We start from the raw sequence: 21,834 nt of genomic DNA on the forward strand, positions 1-21,834 counted from the left end.
AACCCACTGAGCCACCCAGGCGCCCCTAAGTTGTGTTTTTAAGCCATGTTTACCAAGTTCCCTGGGACTGTGTCAAAATGCCTCAAGGGTAACTAAAGCAGGCTCTAAACAAAGACTCTGATTCTGTTACCTCTGACTCAAAGAAAGAAATTCTGCTTTTATATGTCTTATATCTTGGGCTCCCACATATAATTTCATTTAAAATATATTCTGCTTATGGTTACCAGCGAGAAGGAGGGTGAGGAGGGGATAGGTGAAGTAGATAATGGAATTAAAGAGTACACTTATCAAGATGAGCATTGAGTAATGCGTTGAATTGTTGTACACCTGAAACTAATATAACATTGTATATTAATTATACTGGAATTAAAATTAAAAACTTAATAAAATAAAATATATTCTGTTTAGAAAAAAAATTTTATCACTGGGTTATATCTACACTTTACTCAAAGACTCTATACTGTATCCCTTACCATTGACATCTAGCACTCCCTGATTGTTAGGGGTATTGGCATTGAGCTCTGTATCAAATTACAGGCAGGTGTTGTTTATTATTGTAATTCCATCCTGACCTTCCATTGAAGTCAGAATGGGAAAACAATCATGTGACTGAACATCATCATCATGAATATCATCTGGTGACTTCATTTGTCACCAAAACGGATTTGGGTGACCTGGTTGATCAGGAAAATTCCGCCTCCTTTTTCAGTCTGCCTGGTTTGCTGTCCAAGTTCTCAGCTTGGACAAAGAGGCTTCTGTCTCCAGATAGAAGCCTCTTGCTTCAGGCAGGAGCCTGAGTGGGCTGCTCCATTAGTGAAATACCTATGCTACCATAATGCTTACTGGCCCTCCTTTTAGCTTCTTTTTCTGGTCTTTCTTCATTTCTCTGGACTATTTAATATTAGGGTACTGGAGAGTTCAGTCATTAGACTTGTCTTCTCTCTGAATATTTACTCCCCTAAGTCTATACACTGAAGACGCTCAGATTTATAATTCTTGCCAGGACTTTCCACTGAAATCCAAGCTCTTAGATCCAAACACCTACTTGAAATCTCCATGTGAATGTCTAATAGATATCTAAAACTCAACATGTTCAAAATTGAGTTTTGGATCTTCCTTCTAAACCTGATCCAACCATAGTCTTCCCTAACTCAGTTATGGCAATTCTATCCTTCCATTGTGTAGATAAAATTCTTGAAGTTATGCTTGTCTCTCACTTCCAAATCTACCTTCAGAATTGTTTTAGAGTCCAGCCATGTCTCATCGCCTTTATCCTATCCACCTTTGTCTGAGCCACCATTAGCTTTCACCTGAGTAGTGTCCTAGCTCATTTCCCTAGTACCACTCTAACCTCCCCTCCCCAGGCCTCGTTTGTTTTTGTATTTTAATTTTATTTATTTATTTTTTAAATTCCAATATAATTTTCAGTTGTACAACATAGTGATTCAGTAATTCTATACATTACTCAGTGCTCATCATGTTTAGTGTACTCTTAATCCCCTTGATCTGTTTCACCCATCCATCACCTACCTCTCTTCTCCTCTGGCAACCACCAGTTTACTCTTTATATTAAGGAGTCTGGTTTTTTTGTTTTGTTTTTTTTTTTTTTTTTTTCTTTTTTTTTTTTTTTTTTGCTTTGTTTCTTAAATTTTACATCTGAGTGAAATCATGTGGTATTTAGCTTTCTCTGACTGACTTATTTACTTAGTATAATATTCTCTGTATCCACTTATGTTGTTGCAAATGGAAAGATTTCATTCTTTTTTATGGTTGTATAGTATTCATTGTATATATTATCACGTCTTCTTTATCCATTCATTTATCAATGGACACTGAGTTGTTTTTTTTTCCCATATCTTGGCTATTGTAAATAATGAAAAGATGTTCAACATCAATCTTCATCAGGAAAATGCAAATCAAAACCACAATGAGATATCACCTCAAACTCGTCATGATGGCTAGAATAAAACACACAAGAAACAACAAGTGTTGGTGAGGATATGGAGAAGGAGGAACCCTCATGCTGTTGGTGGGAATGAAAACTGATACAGCCACTGTGGAAAACAGTATGGAGGTTCCTCAAAAAATTTAAAATAGAGCTACCCTATGATTCAGTAACTCCACTACTGGACATTTACCCATGCTTTACTCTTAACCCAGAAGCCAGAATAATTTTTTTTAAATGTTAGTCAATCACTTAATCATGTCTCTCTTACCTTGAAGGCCTTCCAAAGCCTCCCAAACCTGCTTCCTTGTCTTACTCAGAATAAAAGCCAATGCCTAGTTAATGCCCTATAACATCCACCTTACTCTGGCTTCATGTTCTCACTCTGACTTCATCATCTAGAACTTCTGTGCTCATGTACCCTCCTTGTTCTTTAGTTACACTCTGAGCGTGCTATTACCTTACCACCTTCGTATTTCTTCTTTGTTCTACCCAGTACCCTCTTCCTTTGATACCCCCATGGCTCATTTCTTCACTTCAAGTCTGTTTCTGTTCAAATGTTACTTTCTTATGGAGGCCTTTAAATATCTCTAAAAAAATTCAGTTCTGTTTACTCCACTGGAAGATAAGCTCCATGAGGAAAAGACTTTTTTTTTTTTTTCTGTTTCGTTCACAGTAGAATCCTCAGCAGTTCAAATAGCTATAAGAATTCAATACACACACATACACACATATATATCTTTGAATAAATAAATGGCCTTTCCTTAAGTTCTTTCCTTTAATATCTAAATAACATATCTACTTTACTATGGGTATCTTGGAGCCCTTACAATGTCTGAAGATGTAAAAGGGGATTTTAAATTTGCCTGCCATTTGCACCAGACTTGTTGCTTCTGATTCATGCTGTGGGCTCAGTTCCAATTACCTTAGATACTCTTGGTTCCACTGCTACCAGAATCTGTCCTTTGCTTGAACATGCTTAACTCATGCAGGGAGGCATCCCCATCACCTTCCTTCCCTAAGGTGTCATCAATGTAGCTTTTTATGGGTAATTTTAAGATGATTAAAGGTATTACATGACCAGAAAGAAAATAGGTTAAAACCATTAATAGGCGTAATAGTTAATAAAGCTTATTGGCCATTCTCTGCCTCAAATTATGCCTTTCTTGCTCTTGTGTGAAACTTCAGATATTTGTTCATATCTTTACAGTTCTTTGTAAAGAAAGAACTTTGATAGTTATCAAAGTATAAAACTTGGTACATTATAATTTATAGATTATAAAAACTATTCAGTAGTTTAGACCCATTACTGCATCCATTTTGGATCCAGAGGACAAATTTGAACCATATAAACTTTTAATGCTCAGAGCTCTCATAAATAATTTTTTTCTTTGATATATAAATTATGGATTTAGTTGTGAGATATTTAACCTTTGATATGTTTGTTTTATCCTCTTTCAATAAAGAAGCCTTTCTTTTTCCTTCTCTCTAATCAAGTTATCTTTACTGCTAAGCAGTTTTCTTTTTAACTGGTTAGCTTTGTTTTGTTAGTAGCCATAATGAAAATTAAATTTTGTATGTTGAATATTAAGCTTTAATGACCAGTTATTTTACTTTGTATATTTATAATGTGTTTGCCATTTATTCCACTGCGAGAAACACTAAAGTTGCCAGAAAAACATTTTAACATTTGAATTGCAAAAATAAGGAAGCTTTTACTCAAGTTTCTTATAATAGAAAATTTTTTTGGCATTCCCAAGAAGGAAATAACAGATTTCTTTAATATCTTGCAGTATATATATATCAAGTGAAGATATTAACTGGCCCCATTCATTGTTCAGTGACATATATATCATATATGTGTGTGTGTGTGTGTGTGTATCTGTATATATATATATATATATATATATATATATATATCATATATATTAAAAAATACACAAATATCTACAAATCAGGCCATATCCAGGTAGAGATTCAAAGGATGAAGAAAAAACTAATGTTTATATCCTATGGTATTTGTTTGAACTGCTTTTGTTTTTTAAGATTTTATATATTTATTTGAGAAAGAGAGAAAGAGAACAGGGTAGAGGGAGAGAAGCAGACTCTCCAGTTCCCTGCTTAGCAGGGAGTCCAGACTGGGGACTTCCATGACCCTTTTTATTCAAAAGAAGCAGGGTGATGCTCTTCACAGTCTTTGTATTTTAGTTTTTTAATAATATATATGCAGGGCTTTATATTAATTAAAGATGACTTTAAAAGATAATTATTTGTTTCTAAAATTTATTCTTATTTATTTTTAAAATTCTATTACATTAACCTACAGTGCTATATTAGTTTCATATATATATAGTGAATTGTTGTATCCCTTGTGCTTAGTGCAAAACTTAGAATATTATAGGCACTCAATTCATAATTATTGAATTAATGAATTGCATGGTCCAATTGAAAGAAGTTTGGCGGGTCATTGTTATCAATAAGAGTGCTATGGGCATCAAAAGCAGAATTTTAGAATATGAAAACTTCTCCAGGTTATTGAGAAATAATATATTGTTGATTAAATTTTAGTTTTCTTGGCTCTACCTTTTATATTTAATAACCATCATCTGAAGCTAATGATTACCTACATTAATTTATTCAGTAACTAATTATTAACAACACTATACCAAATATTGTCTTAAGCATTGGGAATGAATGCAACAGTTAATAAAACAAAAAATATATTCCCTTATAAAATGAATAAATATCATTTTTCACGTATAGTACAATGGAAAAAATAAAGGTAAGGGAATGAAGTGTTGCAGCATAAGAGCCAGGGCATACTTTTTACATTCTCTTCAGATAAAGCCCTTCAGAAGTGCTAACATTTAGGCAAACCCTTAGTAACCGATGGAGAAAACCATAGCAGCAGTTGCAAATACCAGGAAGAGAACAATGCTTACTATGGGATTTGAAATCACAACTAAATAATCCTTCTTCCCTTGCTTTAGTGCCTGTTCCCCCTCCGCCGCTCTACTTTTTCCCAGCACTTATCCCCTTCTGACATCCAATATAGTTTACTTATTGTGTTGGTTTCTGCACTTCTTCCTACTGCAGTGAAAACTCTACAAAGAAGAGTGTCTGTCTATTGTGTTCACCAGTGTATCCTAAATGCCTAAAATAGCATCCGACTCACAGTTGGTACTCGGTAGATCTTCACTGTGCCATATGAAATGATATTTGGGAGACTGCAGGATTGTGTGGCAGTGAACAGTATGTAGGGGTGCAGTGGCATGAAGTGAGGACAGAGTGCCAGGATCAATAATTGGAGGACTTTTCTAAGACATGGAACAAGCTTTGTATTTTCTCGAAAGTGTGATAGGAAGCTTCTGGAGGCCTGAGAGTAAGAGCATGGAATGGCCTGATTTACATATTTGAAGATCTTACAGGCTGTTGTGTGGAGAACCATTCACATTTTTCAGCAGCTCCCAATTGTGTGGACAAGCATGCCAATGTGCTAATAACTCACCTGTTGGAGAGCTTAGTAAGGGCCACAACTGAAGTATAGACTAATTGTGTGAGGATAGAAAGATTCTGGTCTGGAGGGCACTGGAGTTGGATTTTGAATATGAACTTGGATCTCTTTGACACTAGATCCCATGTACTACTGAGTTGGTGCTTTAATAATACAATCAAAATTCAAAGAATTATCCAGTTCCTTGCATCTAATCAGTTTAATCAAATTAATATTTATTTTGCATGACTGGGGCTGCTAATGTGTATAATGCTGTCGAAGGCACCATAATCATGTTACTGATTATGGGCCTTTTTATATTAAAGCAAAGCATTTATAATAAGAATGTCTGTCTTTGTTATGAAATGTTAATATTTATGTTCCTTTCATTTATTTATGTGTGGTGAATGTCAACTATAAGGCAGATAAATCGAAGAAATTAATGTATGCCCATAATTTATCATGATAAATACACTCTTAATCCTGTGTCTGCATGGCCTTGTAATCAACAAGCTGAAAAACTGTGACTTGGTCATAGCCATTTAGATATCTACAGTTCCACCTAGGAGGTTGTAGTGATCCAGGACATAATCATAACTTTTAATAATTCACTAGTACTTACATTCATTTAAAATGAAGTTTTGCTAAGATTATTCCCTAGCTGTTGTTTAAACTTTTCATTCCTTATTTAGTTATTGGACTGAAGACTGTACTGATAACACATACCTGGTCACAGCACCTGGCCTTAAAAGAGAGAAGGAACATTAAAAATGGAATTTAATGCAGAAAAGGTGAAAAGAGAAGCTTCTCAAAGAAGAAATACTAGCCGGTGGCTTTGAGGAAAAGAATACAGCAGATCAGTGTTTCTAGATCTTGTTCACATTATAGCACAGATAGGAAATCCTAATATTTTTACATTACATTAATGTAGACAGAGGAGGATGCTTAAGCCTCGTATAGAGGACTTCAGGGGCTGTGGAAGTCCCAGGATCTGACGAGTCACCCTGAAGCTAAGTGACTGCTGTCTCAGTACACCTATAATCTGTTTGCAACACACTGGCTGGGAAGCTCTGTCCTACTTAGCTTAGAATGATTCATGGTATGACCAAGAAAAGCAGGACAGTTTTATCTTTCTTAGTTCAGTTTGATTATAGTAAAAAAAAAAAAAAAAAAGAATTCTATTATATCAGCTATCCCTTAATCCTGTTTGCACATTGAAAAAAAAAAATCCTGGGGAGATTTAGAAAAATGCTACTTTGGCATCCTTAAACTAATTAAATAAAAAAAATCACTAGTGGTGAGGCCCAAACATTGGTATTTAAAGCACCATAGTGGATACTACGGTGCAGAATATTATACTGTACTAGACGATCGCTAGTGTCTTCTGTGTCTCTAATCAGCTAGGATTTTAAGTGATGTTAGAAGATAGTCTCTAGCAAACTAAGTTTGGGGAGGCCGGTGAATATTTGGATGCTGTACAGGGACAATTAAGGAACACCCACAAAAGAGACTGTCTCTCAGAAAAGAGAGTGCAAGACACTGCTCATGATGCCTAAAAAGATCCCCATAGACTCAAAATTGCCAGGAAGCTTCCCTTTCTCCTTGTGACAGAAATTCAAGTGGAAGTATCAGTCTCAGACTTTGAGATGAGAGAAAAAGAGATAAGGAGAGGGACAAACACATGTGAGGTTGTAAGGAAAGGAACTTCAGTATAAAATGACCCACTGTTAATCTGCTGCAAGTGAGTGAGCAGGCAGTGAAGAGAGGCCTCAGCAGACGGGAGAAAGGTTTATTGGACTGCTGTGAAAAGAATATGGGGGTGATGGGGGCCCAGGCAGTATGGAGGGCGCTGTTAAGGTTGAGGATGGCAAGTGGCCGGGGCATCAATTATCTGATCAGTTTGTAGCAGAGAAGCTGGACAATTGGATTAATACAACTATTTACTGAATGGGTCAAACAAAAATATATTAAAAAATAGGGTGAACGTATTGGCAAGGCAATGAATGATAAAATAGACCGTGGATTCATAGTTGGATATGGAGAGAGTGAAAGTAGGAATTCGCTGATAGATTGGGACAAAACTTGGTCAGATATTTATTTTCATGATGCCCAAGAAAAAAGTATAGTGAATGAAAAAAGAGGACATGAGAATGGGAGAAAGGGGAGTCATGTTCCCTTCTCTCCAGGTGTTAGGACTCGCATTAGAGTAATACTTCTGGCCTAACTTTTACTTCCCTGGCAAGAAAGGGCTTCCTTCATAGAAGAGTTTGATAGAATGAACTGGACATATGTAACTCATCCCTTCTATCCCTTCTGTTACCAATCTGTGAAACTGCCTCCTCCAGAAAGCATGCATTCTAAACTGCTTTCTCTCATGACGTAAAAACTCTAGATTCTAACAACCCACCCATTCATAGCCAAATTTATCCCTTTAATTGAGGGAGTTAAAATCAACTGATTTGTTTGCATAGACAAGCTATGTTCTTTAGTATAGGTATGTTTTAATATTCTGTCTCTCTTTTACATGACAGTTTCATACCATTTCCTCACATCAAACATTCAATACTCCCTCCCCTAACCCGACTGTTAGCTGATGTCTCAGCTTCCTCAGTTCCTGAGCACTTATGTAAACTCCCAGCACAATAATTACCAGCAAGGGAATCCACATGCTCTGCCTTACCACCTGTTCCCAAAGATGGTGTTCCCTTCTCTCTAAAGTCAGTGTCTTCCTTCATAGATTCTATCTCCTTTCACCAACTGAAGCACACTGCTCCAGAAATTCATCCCTTTCCAGCCTACATCATAATTTTTCACCTCATACTAGCCTCTCTCCCTTAAGCACAACTTGTTCTTATTTCTCTCCCTCCTTTCCTTATTAGCTACCACCCCATTTCTTTGGTTCTTTTTGCAACAATATGCTTTGAAAGTATTGTATAAACACACTTGTCTCCAGTTCTTCTGTTTCATTGTAAATTTATACCAGTGAGGCTTTTCGTGTGCCATGCATTCCCCTTCCTTTCCAGCCCTGGTCCTGGCCACCAAGAGTTTGATGTTCTGGAAGAACCATATTGTCATTTATGAACTCCTTTTCAAGGAGGGAATCATGGTGGCCAAGAAGGACGTCCACACACCTAAAAACCCTGACCTGTTAGAAAAGAATGTGTCCAGTCTTCATGTCACGAAGGTCACGCAGTTTCTTGAATCATGGGGTCCATAAAGGAACAGCTTGCTTGGGCATTTCTACTGGGAGTTTACCAAGAAGGTATCCAGTATCTCCATGATTACCTCCACCTGCCACTGGAGATTGTGCCTGCCACTCTGCGCCACAGCCATCCTGACACTGGCAAGCCACAGCCCAAAGGTGTGGAAGGATAGCAGCCTGAAAGAATCACACAAGGGGAAGCTGACAGAGACACCTACGGATCAAGCCCTTTGCCCCTTGGTGCAAACAAGAGAGCCAAGGCTGGGGCTGTGTTGGTAACCGAATTCCGGTTAGAGGAGGATTTGGTCATAGATGTGATTAGCCACTTCAGTAAAGTTGGAGGAGATTGTTTTTGTCTTGGATAAATCCATAACCGGGGGGGGAAAAAAAAGGCTTTTCTCCCAACCACCTGCTAAAACCAACCTCCACATTGCTAAATCTAGTGGCCAGTGTTCAGTCCTTGTCTTAATTGATCTCTTAGCAGCATTTGATACAGATGATCACTCTTGCCTACTTGATTCGTGTCAATCTCTGGACTTCCAGGGCACATCCCTCTCTTGGTGTCTCCCCACCCTGCTTCACTGATTTGTTCCTACTCATTCTCCTTTGCTGGCTCAGGACTCCTGTTGTTGGAGTGCACCAAGGCTTGGGTTTGGACCACTTCTCTTGTCTATTTGTATTCACTTCCTGATGACTTCATTCCAGTTTTTTGGTTTTCTGTCTGCATGCTAATGTGGTCTCCAGATTTGTATATCCAACCGCCAACATGACATCTCTGTTTAGATGACTAATAGAAACCTCAAACTCAACATGCGCAAAAAGGAGCGATTGAATTTTTCCCAAACCTGCTTCTTTCACAGCCTTCTCCATCTCATCTAGTGGCAAGTTCATCCTTTCACTGCTCAGGCCAAAGACCTTGTAGTTGTTCTGGATTACTTTTTGTCTTTCACAACCCACATCTGATTCATCAGGAAAATCTGAATACTTCCACAGAATTAGAATAGTTCATCAGATAGACAATCATCAAAGAATTCCTTGACATATGAAATCAATTAGGAATTTATTAATTCCCTTTTCATATTCTGTACGGAATTAAAATCAGTGGCAGATAAAGCAGTAGCAAGATGTAATTTTTGATTTATAGGGGGTTTTGTAATCAGGTAGACCTAGTTTCAAGTGATACGACTTTTCTATTTGTCTAAGTGTGATTTTAGACAAGTTATATTTCTCTTAAGACTTTGTTTCCTTATATGTAACCGAGGAATAAATACCTCCTTCAGAGAGTTTTATAAAAGGCAACTCTGGCTTCCCTGTAATATCATTCGGTAGATAGCAACTGTTGAGCCCTTGTTCGTGCTCTTAATGAAAATAAAACAAGATAGTGATTGGCTTTGTCTTTCAAATGAAATTCTTGAAAAAAATAAAATTCAGGAAAAATAAAGTACTTGCTACCATGGCAACTGAGGCAGTAGACAGCTTAAAGAATAAGAAATGATAGTCTCAAGATTGCTTCAGTCTGCTTCATGGTTTTCACTCATATTGCCTTTGTTTTTGTAATCTTGTAATCTTCCTAATCTTAAACATGGGATTGTGAGTGGAGTGTCCATCCATATAAATTGTTGTTTTTAAATGTTCTATTATTCCAAGATAGCTGTGATAACATTATCCTAAAAGCTCTTGCACAGAATTGATCACTGTCATGCTTCTTCTCTTCCTGTTATCCTGTCAGTTAAACCTGTATCTTCTGAGATGATAGAAACAAAGTATATAAGATAAAGGGAACTATATGAAAGCACTAGGACATCTGCTTTGTTTGTTGGAACATACCTTTCTTCTTTCTCTTTAATGTGGTATTTCTCCCAATACTCTCTGAATGTGTGATGGAGAGAAGTTTACCTGTATGTGCATTTGAATGGTGGATGCTGTAAGTTTACAGAGTTACTTTTTAAATCTATTTTTGAAACTGCTATTTTTTTTTAAATCTATTTACTAAACTACTAGGCAGCAGCATTATTTAATACAAACAATATGGGTTGGTAGTTAGAATATATGGATTTATACATTCTCTTTTTTTGTTCATTTATTCAACCAACAACTTGACTATTCTTAAAAAAAATTATTTGAGAGAGAGAGTGAGAGAGAGCATGAACAGGGGGAGGAACAGAGGGAGAGGGATGAGTAGACTCCATGCTAAGCATGGAGCACAACGTGGGGGTCAACCCCATGACCCTGAGATCATGACCTGAACCAAAATCAAGAGTCAGACGCTTAACTGACTGAGTCAGCCAGGAGTCCCTTTGCCAACAACTTGGCCGTTAAGGTACCAAGCAATGCACTCAGTGCAAACTTTGAATGTTTAGTATACCACTTATTAACTGTAAGAATCTGGGAATTAGAGTAAGCATTTTTGAGTTCTCAGGACTAGTCAAAATGAGATAATTACTATTAATATACCACTCATTAAAAAAGAGAAGCAAAACAGCCAGAGGAAGATTGGTTTCAAGTTTCCCAAATATTTATTGAATGCCTACTCTATGCCTTGCCTTGTGCTGGTTCTTGTTATCGACAGACAAGGAATTCTATATAACTTTTGCATAATAAGGACTCTTACTTCATCTCAGACTTTAGAAACTGATTTAGAAAAATAAAATAAAAATTTTATGTCAGTGACCAAGAATTTTTTTGTATCCTGATGCATTAATTATGGTGTTAAGTAATAGAAGACATATTTGGAAACTGGACAGTAAATAAAATAGAAAGGATGGATTTATCCAGAGTGGAAATGTTGGCCAGAAATCGCTAAGAATTTTGCCCATTTCTAGGAAAAGTGAAACTTAGTATCAAAAGTGTATTATGAGATACAGCATGTAGGGTGTAACCACGTTTAAGTTCAATATGTAATAGTCTATATGTAGTTCTCATGCCATAAAATGGACCCAATATTTCTCAACGCACTTTATTTATGTTTATAAAAGTTAGAACTCAGAAACCCTTCTGGTATTATAAAAACTTTAACTATGTGGGCATCTGTTATTCACAGTGGTAGATGAAGAATTAATGTCCTATCATAGAAATTTAATGTGATTTTTTATAAAAATACGCTAATGACATATATTTTAGAACATGAGATAAATTTAACAAATTTAGTAAAATTATTGTGTCATAGAATTATAAGGTTCTAATCCATCAGTATTTTTCTGTTAAAAGAACAAAAGTCAAGCCTGAATTTCATACAACTTAATATTTTTAATTTAAGCATGAAGATGTGTATGGGCAAATACATATAAGTATTTGTGAAAAATGCCATTCAAGCAAAGAGAAACCAAAGTGCAAAGAAGAGTGAGTATGAAAAGAACATACCATTTTAAAATTTTCTAATTTGAATTTTGAAGACAATATGTATGTAGGTGTGTTTATGCATGTATATGTACATATGTATATGTACGTATACATACATATGTATGTATAATGCACACAAAAATGTATATACAGTTATATAAACACATCTACATACATGCTTGTATCTAGATATGTATAAAAATTTTATGAGATTATGTTTAAAAAAAAACTCCAGTGTATTATCATCAAGATGTGATGATTAATTAAAGGCAAATTTAGTATTTTTATCTTGTTTTAAATAGAACTTGTAAATTTCAGTATGCTTGATTTGTGTTTATTTCTTTAGTCTGAATGACTACAAATCTTGAGGGATCACAAAGGATTCTAAATATTGTCTTTATTTGAGACTCCCTCAATGAATGGTTAGGTAGCTAAGAAATATCCCCTGAACTCAGAAGAAAGTCTTTGAGGTATTAGAAGTTTTGTTTTGTTTGTTGTTTTCTAATTGGGATCCTGCAATGTGAGATCTCACAGCTAGAGCTAATGATACTTCTTGGGTGGAGTATCTCATTGGCTTGCTACAGGTGCAGTGTGTCTTCTCACTTCACCTGCCCGTCATCTCTATTTTAACTGTAACAGGTGTCTGGTACTTCACTACCCCTCAGTAAAAAATTTGTTGAATAAATGAATGAATAAATGAATGAGTGAACAAACCCTACAAACTTGTGTACAACCAGCTGTGACTGTCAGGAAGGAGACTCAGAGACAGGGTGTAAAAGTAAACTTAGAGTGTTGGCTCTCTACATAGGATCATCTTTTCTGAATCTTGTAGAAGTCATGATGTAAAGAGAAGGAAGCAGATATAGTTTGAAGTGCATAAATAAAAATATATATTTAGTAGATAGATAAGATAGATAATCTAGCTGGCAGTGTGTACCGAACTAGCTTCCACATGCCATCCATATGGATCACTGGGATGTATTGCCCATCTGGACTGCAAATTTCACTCCATCTGGCATGACTTCTAACTGAATGCCTGGCTAGAAAATGCTTTGTTATCCTATAGTGTGATGGTGTAAATTGTAGTGATATCTCTCTCCTTGTCCTCCTCCTCCTCCTTTTTCTCCTCTCCTCCTTCCTCCCTCCATTTCTCTCTCTCTCTCCTTACTCTTTTTTGTCCAATATGGCATTTTCTTTCCCCTCTGAGGGTTTATCAGGAACTAGGAGCAAATGAACAGCCCTTTCAGTATATTTCTTTAATTCTTCAAATTCTTATCACTCTAACAAATTTTCAAGTTTCTTATCCAATACACATAAATGAACAAAAGAAAAGATGTATTGAATTGCTTGTCTTGAAGCAGAATATAGCTAACAGTTATTTGTTTAAAAAGTTATATTGAAGGGCTATAAAAAATATGTGAGCTGTATCTTCCTGATAGTATATGAAATAGTAGGCTCTAAAGTATTTCTTTTGAAGTTTTTATAAAATCAAGCTGATAACATACATTTCAGAAGGCTTAGGAGTAATTATTCTCAGAGGCCGAGGGGTATATTAGATGACTTCTGGGAATCTTCTCTGTAAGTTTATTAAGAACAAGAGTCTGGCTTCAGGATTTTATTTTACCCATTTTTAAGAAAGTGTAATTGAGTTATCCTTTTACTTTTTCATCTTCAATTTCTTTCTGTAAAAATTCAAGTGGTTGAGACAGCTGGACTTAAACTTTCTAGAGTTCATATTCTTAATTTATCTCTCCTGAGAAAAGATATACCTTGAGAGATTTTGGGGGTGGTCTGTGTGTAGTAATTGTAATGGACATATTATTTACTCTTTATATGATTGGTAGACATTGCCCATAATCTAATGACTGCTACCATAAGCCTATTAAATTTTGTTTCACATAGTAATACTGTACTCTATAGTTTTACTTTCAAGTTAATACTTAAAATAGTCTTATTATAAATTGAACTCAGTCAAACTAAGAATGAAGTTTCTTGACAAGCCAAAAAATCTTGGAAAGCTATTTGGGAAACTTAAGAAGGATGTCAAAATATACTAACCAAAAGTATGAAAATATGTCTCTACATTTCATATATTTCTTGAGAGAAGAATGTTCTAACTTTACTTGATTTCAGAGAAATAGGGTGTTAACCAGATTAAGTCTCTCTACTAATTTCACTTAAGAAAACATTTATATATGAAAAAACACATGTAACACAGTTACCTCATATGCCCTGAAATGTTTTCAGCCCTATTTCCCAAAACATTCCATGACATCTTATATCTTTTCATGCTTTGAACCTTCTCTTCAGAAAGTCTTCAACCTCCTGCTCTTGCTAGGGTCACTTTAATATCCCTTGAGTTAGGTGCTTTTCAGATGAACACAATCTCCTTTACGTTAAGTCAGTCATTAGCACTTAATAAGCTACATTTCAGTTGTCTTGGTAGTTGAGGACCTCTTACTAGTTGATGTCCTTCCCACCAAATTTTAAAGTTCCTTTTAGGACAGAGACTGGATCTTTTACAGTTATTACTCTGTGGCCTAGAAATGGTGCCAGACTTCTATAGCCACAACGGACAAGGCAAGATTCTGTATCCTTTCAATTTTCAGATATGAACACCACCTTCACTACTGCTACTAGGCAGAGAAAGAAAGTTGAGTTGTCTTCAAATAAACCCTCAGAACAATGACATACTGTCATTATCATAAATAGTCCATTTAGAAAACAAAAATTTGGGAAGGAATATATATTTTGACAATTTCCACAACATTTAGAATAAGCACTGTATTTAAAATAATTATATATTAATACTGTTTTTCCTTCCAGCTTCTTTCAACATTAATTCATACTGCCTTCTTTCCCTTCTCCTCACAAAAACTGTGGAAAAGAAAAACTTGTACTCTGCTTGGCCAAAAGCTTCAGAATTCCTTACTTTAGCAAGGATGCAAATTCAGCAAATATATGAGATTATACCAGGAAGATGTAATAGTATACCAGAAATATTTGATTTATTGGCCTCTCTAAATAATAACAAGAAATCAAGTGAATTCTCTGGTCTATATTATATCAGAACCATTTAACAGATAAGCATAAAACCCATGGAGATTTTATTTGCACCATAATAATCCATTTGGCCAAAAAAAAAAAAAAATTCCTTAAAGCCTGTGTTCTCAAGAACCTTCACAGTTGCTTTTGAGACATTATTTCCACTAACAGCTCTTTGAGGAGCATGACTTACATGGCCCCGTTAACCATAGGAGGAAATGTGATCTCAACATATATCTTTGAGTGGGAAAAAATAAAACAATTTTACATAGATCACTGATTACCAAAGCCAGTATGTATATTTATTTGTTTTATTTAATTTGAGAATCAGTGAATCCCATGCAGGCTGAAAAACCAGAAAGGGGGAAAAAAAAGATTATTTTGAAAAATATAGTAATATGGCTGCTTAGGTAATCATGAAAAAATAAAACGTGACTTCTCAACTTAAATTGCAGTGGTAGAGTTATAGTTAAGATGACTAATAGTTTTAGCAAATAGGTAATCTATACAGGAGAAAAAAATTTGTAAAAACAAAATAGTCATTTGAGTGTGCAAAAAGCAAATGGATGGGAACACATCAAAGGGAAATAGGAGCCAATCTGAAGGAGCTCTCTGTGGCCAAAACTGGGACTATTCAAGTATAGAATAAATATATATGAGTCCATCTGATACAAGTAAATGGTTGAAAAAATAACTGTAGATGAGGCAAATCTTCTCTACAGAAGAATAATTCTATTTAATACATATAAACACTACCCTCCTCCACAAAGAAAAGCTTAATTTCACCACTTTCTATCACCTCTTTGAGGATGTACTAAACTTAGTGGCCAACTTCCAATGGATAGAGTATGGAAAGGAAAAATAGTAACTTTACAGTAGAGAAATCTGGCAAACACCACCTTGTCAAGTGATGGTTAGTATTGTATGTGGATATCATGTACTCCCATAATGATGTCATGAGGTCACTTCATTAATATCATATGATGAGAAGGACACTTTACCTCTGTGGTATGTACAGCCCATAGCCCGAGTCTAATCATGAGGGAAACATCAAATAAAATTAATATAGGCATCAGAGCAGGAGAGCCTAGGGGATGCTTGGCCAGTACTTGATGGTCCTCTAAAGACTGTCAAGATCATGAAAAACTAGGAAAAGCTGAGACGGTGTCACAGACCAGAGGAACTGGGGAGACATGGAAACTAAGTAAACATGATACCCTGGATTGGAACTTAGAAGAGAAAAGAGACATTAACAGAAAGACTAGTGAAATCCAAGTGAAGTCTGGAGTTTATTTGATAATAATGTGCCAATATTAGTTATTTAGTTTTGACAAATGCACCATAATAATGTAAGATGTTAGCAGGGAGATTGGGCGAGTGATATATGGGAACTCTCTGTACTAGCTCTCCAAGTTTTCCATAAATATAAAATTATCCTCAAATTAAACATTTGTTTAAGGCTTATCTTCTGGTTTATTTAGCAGTATGCTGGGTAAATAACTACCTACTTGCTGAATTTACCAGAATGTAGGACTCCTGTCTAAGGAATTGAGAATCATTTTTCTGCTTCCTCCTCATTGATATTATAAATCTGAGTCATAATTGGAATAAAGATATAAATGAATAATAAGTTAAGTTTTGAGAGCCTATCACCATCATATTCTTTTTATAGGCTTCCGGTTCAAAGCAGGTGGTTCCTGGTTCTTAATTATGTGTAACTATGCCATCTTAGATACATTCACAAAGACACTGCTTTTGGCTCATTCTCATCTCTGTTCTCCTGAAGTCTCCACCTTTGAACCATGTGTAAATGGAGCACTTATTTTTACTTCTAAAAAGTGTAAAGTCATCTGAATATGATCTTTTATACAGACTGAATACTTTGTGTTAAAAGACATAAAAAATGAACATGATTTGCAGTGTAGTCTAGATCTTTGCAGTTAGTGCTTTTAGATACTGAGTTCAAAATCTTCATGTATCTAAAAGATTTTTTAATTTCTTTTTTATATATGAGAGATAAAGTTTTGATTTTTTTAAAAACAAGTGTATTGGATGTCCTTAGTCATTGATTATGAAACTTACCGAATTTTTGAGTTAAAATGAGGGAAGGAGAGTAATAATTATGCCCATGTTGTAGTGTTCTTTAAGAGTTCAGAAAAGTAGAAATATTTAATGCATTTTACTTGATAATGTTTCTAGTATTAAATAGCTTTACTGAATCGTATGCCTGGAGCCTCTGTGTTCTAACCGGATATAATATGCTTTGATCTATAAATGTAAAAAGAACTCTTTGCTTTAAATGAAAAGGATTTGTACAAAAGTCTAAAATCTTGTTGAAAAGACTGGGAGTAACAAAGAGATTTGGAAACATACAGAAATACGAGTGATAGAACAAGAATTTGGTACTAAATACGGCTTTAAACAGCATAGGAAACATGCTTCAGGTTAGTCAGAAGAGGTCCTCTGAATTACACTGTGCACGCTTCCCTGAAATGAAACTGTATGTTATTGGTTAACCAGGATATTTAGCATAATCACTCTGCTAGACTGTGGTGGAGGGAGGTGATTATCACTGAGAACAGATGGGCAGGTCCACAGCACTGCCAGATTCTGCACAAGCTTCATTTATTGTTGGTTCTTGCTTTTTCCCTTCTGTGTCTTAATTTAAAAAAAAAAAAAAAAACATTATATGTTTTAAAGAACTAGCTGCACAAAAGGTCAGCGGCTGATAATCTTTCAGCTTAGATTTCAGACGGAGGAGAAAGATTCAAAATGCTGTCACTGTGTATCTATGAAGGATGGGGCAGATTTCATTTTACCCTCTAGCCTCCCTCAGTGCATGCACGGATTTATCTGTACGCTAAGCTCTCTGCTCTGCATCTGTAGCTCCTTGTGGATTATATTGTCTCTGTGATCAGAATGATTTTCTCGGATATGAACACCGTTTCTGGCTCCCCTAAAGTGCATCCTCCTAATGGGACTCGGTTTTACACTTTTCAAGTAAGTGTATTTTAAATGGCTTCACTACTTAGGAAGTTAATGTATAGTCAAACTTTCAATAAAGGGAAATAGAAGCAAAGGAAAACTGCAAAGTGTGAAAGTGTTAAAGAGGATGTAAGAAATGGATAATGTGCATGCCAGTTTAATCTATTTTTTTTAAAAAAATACGGAAATAGGATGGCATTAGGATTCTCTGAATTCAAGCAAAATAATAATGAACACTTAATTTTCATAGGAATTTTAAAATTTGCTACATCTTTGAGGGCTTATGAGATGTGTGTCCTGATATTGTTATTTATGGCTGTCATATGGTGGACATTACAGAGTTACTTCTCTTATATATCACAGGGAGAATAGAACTAAGGGATGTATTATGGAACTTTGAAAACTGTCTCCTCTGGGCTTAGAAAAATATTTTATATTTCATACATAGTTTAACAGAATTTCTATTATTTAATTTTGTTACACATGCAGTATATAAGTAATCACTAATATAAGAGGCTTAAATACCACATTTAGTATGCTTTACAGTTTGAGATAAAGTAGAAACTCATTAAGATGGAAGATTTGGTGTTATCAAAAAGTCAGAATGATTTATAATATAAATATAAACATGAGTTACAAGCTGTTACCTACTAAATGTGTTTCGGTTCCCCGTGAATAAATCAGCCATCAATCTAGAAAATGGTTAAGTGTAAACTAAATTAGATTCTTCCTCATTTTTCTCCTCAAACTGCATCTTTTAGTACTAAGGTTTACTTTGTAATTCAGTCATATCATTATTACATGAAAAGGGAGAATGAACCTTCTTCTCTCTGTGTGTTTTACTTTATGTGAAAAGAAACAGCCTAGCACTTATTTATTTTAGCTATATAGTTATAATGTTCTGAAAAAAATACTCATAAAGACCTAGAGAATTAATACAGTAGAGGTAGTCAGAATTCTTTTAAAAGAGAGCTCTGAATAAATGCACATCTGATTTATTAATGTCTTTTGCCTTTGCAAACTATAAGCAGCAAATATAATCACTCCATCTCTCTCCCCTTTTCTACTTCTATTTTTAATCCCGTTGCCTCTCCTGCTTTACACCGATGTCTACTGATAGTGCAAGTCTGTGCTGTTACAGAATATATTCACTTCCCAGTGGCGATCTGCTTATTGTGGCAGTGACTCAAAATGCAAGTGCCCTGGGGCTGTTCTGCAGAATTATTACTTTTTTTTTTCTCCTCCGTACACTGAGATATAAACACTCTTTACAATATTCTGTAGTCGGGCTCTTTGGGGGGCAGTTTTTGGCATTAGGTATTCTAGTTCAGTCTCTTGAAGTTTAAGGGTCAGTAAATTCCATATGCTCAGTCATGACACAGGCTTTTTACAATTCCTTTGGTAAAGATCTTGCTGACACCTTTCTTGGCAGGTGATTGTCTTTGAAAACACAGTGGAATGATTTTTAAACACTTTTTTGTTGCTGATGTTATAATGATTCGTGTAAAAACTAGGAATTTGGTAAAATAGAAACGTTGATAAATATGAACTCTATTCCACATTTTGAATTCATAAAGTGGTATTTGATTCTGACATTTATGATGACAGGCAATGGATATTTAACTTTTTGTTGCTATTGTTTGTTTTTGTTTGTGGTAGAAGAGAAGGAAGAAAAACAAAATAGTTTTTAAAGGCATAAAAGGTAAAGATTTATCAAAGTTGACTCTTGGCTTTTATTTTCAAAGGGCAGAATTGGACATGATTATTTTTCTTCTTTATATGTGTTAACCTATTTTAAGGCAATATGTTTTCTTTGGTTGAAATACTGTTATAAGAAATGAGATGCTGTAGAAGTAATAGACCATTTCTCAAAAAGAAATGTGTCTTTGAAAATGATGAGTTAAATTTTCAAAAGTGGTTCTCATTATGGAATGACATAAATGCATCTCAGAAATGATTCTGCATCAAGGAGCTGAGATTTTAATGCTTACTTTCTTAAAATTATTTTAGCATGAAAGTTAACATATGCAAAAACATTTAAGATAGCTTAGCATGAATAATGTTGAGTTTCAGTTCCATCTTCTTATTAAATGTTCAAACTATCCTTCATTTTTGTTGAGATTTTACATTACCAAATTTTAAGAGTAAGAATTAAAATGTATTTGACCTGAACAGTTCAAAGGTAACAAGGCAACAAATAAGCTGAAGGATATTTTAATTACAAGACTTTCATTGCATTTTAATTTATTCAAATGTATTCATACTTGCACATACACATGCAAATATGGTTTTTGTATAGACTATCTAACACTTAAATTAATTTCCTTATATGTGAGATCTCATTTCTTTATTCCTATGCATATACGTGTATCTGCCCTTTCCTTTCTTTCTTTCTTTCTTTCTTTTTTTTTTTTTTTTTTTTTTTTTAAATTCAGTGGTTCCTGGATCCTGGGTGATGCCAGAACTCAATCTGCACTATATGTTTAGTGAATTATTTATCACCAAAAATCAAGTTCTAGAATGTAGTTGCCCAAGCAAAAATTGAGATTAAATGCTACTATAGGAGAAAAAATTGATTAACATGTTTGTATGCATCAGAACTGCCAATTTATGGTGCTCAAATGTGTATAAATGGGAAACCTTCTTTAAAACAAAATTAAATAGATATACTATACATATGAATGTAGTAAATTCTTCTTAATTTTATGTCCATAAAAATGATGCCCCATTATCATTTCACTTATATTTTTGCAAATAAAGTCATCTATATGCTTTATTAAATCTCTAGATTGGCTAATCATGACTTAATGTGTGAATACTCCCAGAGGTATTGGTGTCCAACACACTACCCCTCATTTCCTAGAGATTTTAATATCTTCACCTAGTAGTTTTCAGACTGTATCTGCACAGCCCTGAAGTTTCATGAGAGTTTGTCAGTAGTTGCTAGAGACAGTAGGGAAGAAGATACACCCTGAGGCTCTTAATGTTTCCTGATTCCATATTAACTAGTTTTATTCATTGGAGCTCTATGCAAGTTTTATGAACAATAAAGCAAACAGCATGGTGTTATCCAAAACAGAACAAAATAAAGGTTGCAAACTGCTTCCTCCAACCAAAGGAATTTATTTTTGATGGGAACAACTTTGTCTATTGAATCCACAGAGGAGTTATTTCTGTTTAGAATACATTTCTTTGCCATTTACTCCTAGCATTAATAACATTAACTGCCAGGACTGTATGAGTGGTTGACTTTGTTGCTCCTGGGACCCACAGAAAAGAAAATATGGCAACATAACAATCACTGTTTTTACATTTAAAATACTTCAGGTATCCCCTGTCCTTAAAGGATAAAGTCCATCTCTCTCGCTTGGCATAAAAAACTCTTCATGGTCTGGAGCACATGTGACATACTGCTTTACTTGTTTTGCTTTCCCAGAATGTTGTCTGTATGCTTCTGCTGTCTTTGCCTCTTCACTCAACCTGCCCATTGGTCAATTTTGTTTTGTTTTGTTTTTTAGCTTGAAGACCCATCTCAAATGCCATCTCCTCTGTGATCCTTTACTCAGACACCTCATTTCTGCAGGCTGAATGAAGTGCCTTCTCTTTGCTCCTTTGCCTGTCTGTACCATTGCTGAATCCCTTATCATGCTTTGTTTTAGTCCCCAGGAACATTTTATTAATCTATGTCCCTAGCACATCATGGATACTGCCAATATCTCTGTTTAATAAGCTGGGGGGATATATGAGATAGCTAAATGGTTAAAATGTGAAAATTTAAAACAATCAGCAACAAATATTTTTTTCAGACTACACAGTTGGTGAGAG

At 35.1% G+C, this 21,834-nt stretch overlaps 1 protein-coding gene across 4 annotated transcripts in view; it reads left to right on the forward strand.

The window, feature by feature from the left end:
* The window catches only part of LOC111142065 (PTPRF interacting protein alpha 2), a 492,908-nt gene that overhangs the window by 148,375 nt on the left and 322,699 nt on the right, over window positions 1–21,834 (forward strand). For 2 of the 4 annotated variants that reach the window (XM_022495010.1, XM_022495012.1), the window contains exon 1: window positions 17,944–18,024. The exons of the other annotated variants lie outside the window; for them this stretch is intronic. In XM_022495010.1, the coding sequence (XP_022350718.1) occupies window positions 17,944–18,024 (81 nt within the window). Of the gene's footprint in view, window positions 1–17,943; window positions 18,025–21,834 lie in introns of those variants that run through there. 4 annotated transcript variants of the gene reach the window in all.

Source organism: Enhydra lutris, unplaced genomic scaffold (genome assembly GCF_002288905.1).
Source record: "Enhydra lutris kenyoni isolate GAN:26980312 unplaced genomic scaffold, ASM228890v2 scaffoldscaffold7, whole genome shotgun sequence".
Taxonomy (NCBI): Eukaryota; Metazoa; Chordata; class Mammalia; order Carnivora; family Mustelidae; genus Enhydra; species Enhydra lutris.